The sequence below is a fragment of the Pocillopora verrucosa genome, chromosome 5 (assembly GCF_036669915.1).
Source record: "Pocillopora verrucosa isolate sample1 chromosome 5, ASM3666991v2, whole genome shotgun sequence".
In the NCBI taxonomy this organism is placed as follows: domain Eukaryota; kingdom Metazoa; phylum Cnidaria; class Anthozoa; order Scleractinia; family Pocilloporidae; genus Pocillopora; species Pocillopora verrucosa.
The window spans coordinates 5,498,771-5,503,846 of record NC_089316.1 but is presented as its reverse complement, the minus strand read 5'-3'; the positions used below and the strand labels follow the sequence as shown (position 1 = coordinate 5,503,846).

The 5,076-nt window shown below is 38.2% G+C and overlaps 1 protein-coding gene across 3 annotated transcripts in view; it reads left to right on the top strand.

Annotated features, from left to right (window-relative positions):
• Window positions 1-1,385: 1,385 nt before the first annotated feature.
• The window catches only part of LOC131770936 (uncharacterized), a 16,069-nt gene continuing 12,378 nt past the window's right edge, over window positions 1,386-5,076 (top strand). For 2 of the 3 annotated variants that reach the window (XM_066166894.1, XM_066166893.1), the window contains exons 1-2: window positions 1,386-3,039; window positions 4,082-5,076. The exon at window positions 4,082-5,076 is cut by the window's right edge and continues 97 nt beyond it. In XM_066166894.1, the coding sequence (XP_066022991.1) occupies window positions 1,386-3,039; window positions 4,082-5,076 (2,649 nt within the window). The remainder of the gene's footprint in view (window positions 3,040-4,081) is intronic. The other variant, XM_066166896.1, reaches the window with a different exon arrangement.

The window sequence follows — 5,076 nt, the reverse complement described above, 5'->3', positions numbered from 1 at the left end:
GGGACGTGAAGAAAATTGTATCAGAAAAAGCGGAGTATCATTGGGAAGACCTGGCAAGAGAGCTGGGGCTTACAGATAGAAAAATTGATACATGTGGAGAATGCTGTTTTCAAGTCTTACAAAAATGGTGTGAAGAGAATGGCGAATCAGCCACGATCAGAAGAGTCATGGTGACACTGACTAGAGTAGGATTAGCGGACATCAACAACGACATTGTAGATTTTCTTAATTTGAGACGTTTGGATCAAATGGAGTTGGACTCAGTAAACTGATAAAATCGGAGGAACTTAGCCTGCAACTGGACTTCATTCAGTGCACAATGTACCTTGTTGCACACGCAACGAAACGAGCGATCGCGTGATGCCAAACACGTCACGGTTAGAAAAACCTTCATGGGAACACCCTTACGGACAATAACAAATTTGCATGATTTGACCAAGTAACTTTGTTATACACACACATACGCACGCATGTGGCTTTGGACCAAGATGGATTGCAAAAATTAAAAAAGCCTCGTAAACTTGGTAAAATTTTGAACTCTTTAAATGTAAGTTTGAGATCCTAGGACGTTTTTAAGTCTGGTAGTTTAGTTCAAAAGATTCTTACGCTGAAGGGAGAGACCGCAACTCACCTCCTTGCTTTTATCCTTGGGGGAAGGTTTACGGACTTACACGACAGCATAGCTGCTCGACACCATAACAAAGTGCTTACGGCCTTCTTCAAAGGAAGGCACAGTAGGCACAAAAATAAACGATGTTTTGGAGATAGAATCTTCTAGATCTTCATTTTCTTTAATTTCGTAACTTTAGGCACGAGCAAATTAATTGTCGTTGCCCATGGACCTAAAGGAAAAGTTGCAACATATATCTTTTGACTGCTAGATCGAGGTCACAGAATGAGTCATAGGAGAGGGGGAGGGGTGGGGCGTGACAGCAAAGAGGGAGGGAGGGGGCGTAGAAAAGACTAAGTTCTGATCTTTGACGGAGAGGGCAATATGTAAGTATTCCTTCTGGGAAGGCACGAAAAAGGAAAAAAAAAATCTTAATTGAACTGAAGAAGTGGCCTTAGCTTATTTTGGGAACTGTTTCAGGAGGGGTAAAGTTTAACCTTAACGTGGATCACAAGCTTTTTAATTACTTTTAAAGTTGGTGACTGTATTTAGGAATTTTTTATTTTTGTTGTTGTTTTTTTTTTGCAGGGCCCTTATTGATATTAGCATTTTATGCCGAAGAGGTCACCCTGGTTAAAAACCATTTATTATTATATTATTATGGTGTTAATCTAAATGTTTACAACGTACTTCCGGCTTGCGTGCTGTGATCGCGTGACTTATATTTGTGCGTCCCTAGTATGGAGATCAGCGGTGTGTGTTAACACGCTCAAAAATGGCGGTTGTCGATACCGAAAATAAATCAGATTTAAGACAACTTTTCCAAAATATATCACCATACTTTACTCCAGAGGAATCAGAACATGTTGTACTGTCATTTAAACAGAATTATGGGGGGAAATTCAACTCTCTAGACGATTGCGATCTGCTGAAGTGTTTTCATCTTCTTGAAGAGAATGGGTATGTATCTGAAAACAACCTTAAACTAATCGAAGACTTCGTTGCTTTGAAATCGAGAGGAGAAGAACTCATTAAGGACGCTATGAAAAATTTTAAGGCGTCTCGTCCAGTAAAAGCTGATCCAGAGAAGAAATTGCAGGGACGGAACGATGAAATCACGAAAATCAACCGAAAACTGGCATCAAAAGATTCTGCAGCTTTAAACTTGTTTGGGTCGTCTGGTTTGGGAAAGACAAGACTTGCTAAGGAAGTTTGCTCACAATGGCGTGGAACATATCATGTTTTTGACCTTAGAGAAGCAAAGGATATGAGAGCGATTTATTACAACATTCTACATTCTCTCGATCTAGCTGTTCCGGTTGGTTACATTGAACTAAAGAATGTTGTGGCAAAAGTTCAAGAGAAAATAAGAGAGTTGCAGACGAAAAGAGAGGGACATGGTGTTCTGTTTATGCTGGATAATGTGGATCGATTTACCGCAGGACAAGGAAAGGAGGGAAAGAACTTGAAAACAGCTTTTATACAATTTTTAGAAAAGCTTCTAGAAACCAAAGAAAAAGGGTCTCCCTTGAAACTTTTACTTACATCAAGGGCTCAGTTAAAAGATTCCAAAAAGGTGGAAGATTTTGAAGTTAAGTCCCTGAAAAGATCTTTTTCGGAGAAAATCCTCTTTCCAAAGGGGATGAATGATGTCCAACCCCACCAGATGGATAAATTTGTTAATACCACTAAAGGATCTCCCCTTTTTCTAGAATTACTGGATCCTATTTTGCGACAAGGACGGAAATCTGTTGATGAACTCATCGCAAGACTTGCACTCACTCCAAAGAAATCCAAAGTGGAGGAAGATGCCTCAGAGAAGCCATTCGATTTTGAGGAAGATGGAGTAGACATGGGTCAGATATCGGTGGTGAGAGAAACATTCGACACACTTCCCACTGAAAGTTTGAAGGTATCTGCAGTAGTAATCTCCTTGTTTCATGGGCCTTTCTCTGTGCCAACAGCTGCCAAAGTTCTTGGTATTGACCAGTCAGAAGCTATTGCTCAGTTAGAGGGTCTTGCAGCCAGTCGAATCATTTTTGTAGTTGATGAGGAAGCAAAAGAAAGGAAGTATGACATCCACACACTCTTACAGAAGTATGCTGACAGTATCAAGAGTCAGGAAAACTTTCTTGCTCTCTATCTGGCGGCGAAAGCACGCTTTTATGAACTCTTCATGTCCAGGATGAAGGAAATTGCCAAACTCATTGAGCCAGACTATGTCAGAGCATTCCATTTATTTGAGACAGACAGAGGAAACTATGAGTTCACTGTTGACATATCTTTGCAACCAAACTATTTCAGTGTTTTAGGTGAATTCCATGAAAATACTTTGATTGCTTCCCTTTTTGATGCAATGCTAAATGAGAAGAAAATAATCAAGGTGTTTCATAACTGGGCTGAGAAGTGCCAAGATGATGGAAAGACAGGTACAGTACTTTATAATTGAAGTTTTGGTCATGCAATTATCAATTCTTTTAAAAATTTTATGAACTGTGATTTGTAGTTTATTCTTTATACACATATATCTATATATCTGCATCTATATATATATCATTCTACATCTGCTTATCTGTATATCAGTATATCTCCATACTGATCTCTGTATAATTCTTAAGGTTCTTAAAAAAAGAATTTGTTAAAAAATCAAGAGCTTCTTTAGTCGGGGATCATTTCCTTTATCCCTGTGACCTTGATGTTTATTCATGGATAAAATTGTAGGGAGATATTTAGTAGAGGCCAGTCACTTGTGGGGGGGGGGGGGTGTAGGAGTGTTAAAAGAGTGTGTTTTCAGAAAAATTTGTTTTTGGAGTTTAATGACAAAGCAATTGATTCTTTTCACAAAGGCCAGTCTTCCTGTTTATCTTTTATTACATCAATCACACCAACCCAAAGTTGACATGGAAAACTCAACTGAATAATATAGTTATGCCTGCAAGCCATAAATAATAGTTCTCATTAGTTTTCTCTATAAAGGAAATCCCATGAGCTTCAAATTCCATGAATGCTTTAAAAGACTAGCTAAAAAATTGCTCTGAATATCCTCTCACATATCAACCCTTCAACTCCTAAAAGTGATTAACATCTAATTTCTCCTTTCAATGTCACTCCTGAATCAATCATTAAGGTCATGAGAATATATGAACTGATCACCAATTAAAGTAGCTCTTCATTGCTGACCAAATTCTCCTTGTCAGCCCCTTAGGAAACGTATAGAGAACAGTGTGGAGAATATGGATACTGATGTTAAGGTATTGGTGTAAAGGGTTAATGACTTGAAGTCCTACAATTTAGTCTTTTGGAAAATTGTTCACTTTGGGAATCCACTTGCAACTGTTATTAAATGAAACATCTGATTGTTAATTCTTTTGCTCTTAAAAAATTATAAGCTCCAATTAATATTTTTCATTTTTAAGTTGCAAAACTGTGGTAATAAGATTACATAATTGACTTGTTGTGTAACATTTTTAGGTTCTCTCATGCGAGCACAGTTGAAATGCCGGGAAGTAAAGCAAGTTCTTGATGTCCATGGAACAGAGAGAGCATTTGAGGTACTGATGACAGCTTTCAGTTCACTGGAGAAAGTCAACAACAAAACTAGTGATTATTTTATGCTCACCAAAGGACTCTATCTGTATTGTGAAGGTGAGATCCTTTGGAGAAATGGAGACTTTAAGAAAGCACTTGAATGTTTGAAGTCATCCTTGGAATTCTTTAAGGCACTGCCAGAGGAGCACACTGATCTTGCGAGGTGCTACAATGCTATTGGAAACTGCTATTCGAGTCTAAAACTACTTGAGAAGGCACTTGAGTTTTACAACAAAGCATATATGACTCAAAAGAAAGTGGCAGGATCTGAGCATCACTTTGACATTCCAATTTACAAGAATCAAATTGGAACTGTTTATGTGGGTCTAGGAGATTACAAAAAGGCTACCAAGTGTTACAAAGATGCCTTGAGCCTTTTGAAGGAACTAAACCTTTTAGGTTCGTGGGATGAAGCTCACTTTCTGAGAAATCTTGCTAATGCTTACATTCACAGAAAGGAGTATAAAAAAGCAACTGAACCCGCAAATAGGGCTTATAACATAAGGATGAAGATTCTCGAAAATCACCCACTAACTGTGCAAAGCATATACCAGAAAGCAGTGATTCTGTCATACTTGAATGAAGATGAGAAATCCTTGCAGCTCCTTCTTGAAGCATGGAAGATGGAGAAAGTACTTGATGCAGGAAACCACAGTCCAGTTTGGCGAGATATTATTGTTGGTGTCGAGACCTCATATGATAATCTAGGGAAAGGAAACCAGAAGAAAGGATTTCGAAAAGAAGCATTGAAATTTTGTGAACATCTCTGGGAAGAACGAAAAGGCTCAAAATTGTTTTGCTTTGATGATTTCGACAAGGAAGTAATTGATACTATTTTGGAACTCCTTAGCAAGAAGAAAGGCAAATATATTGTTTAC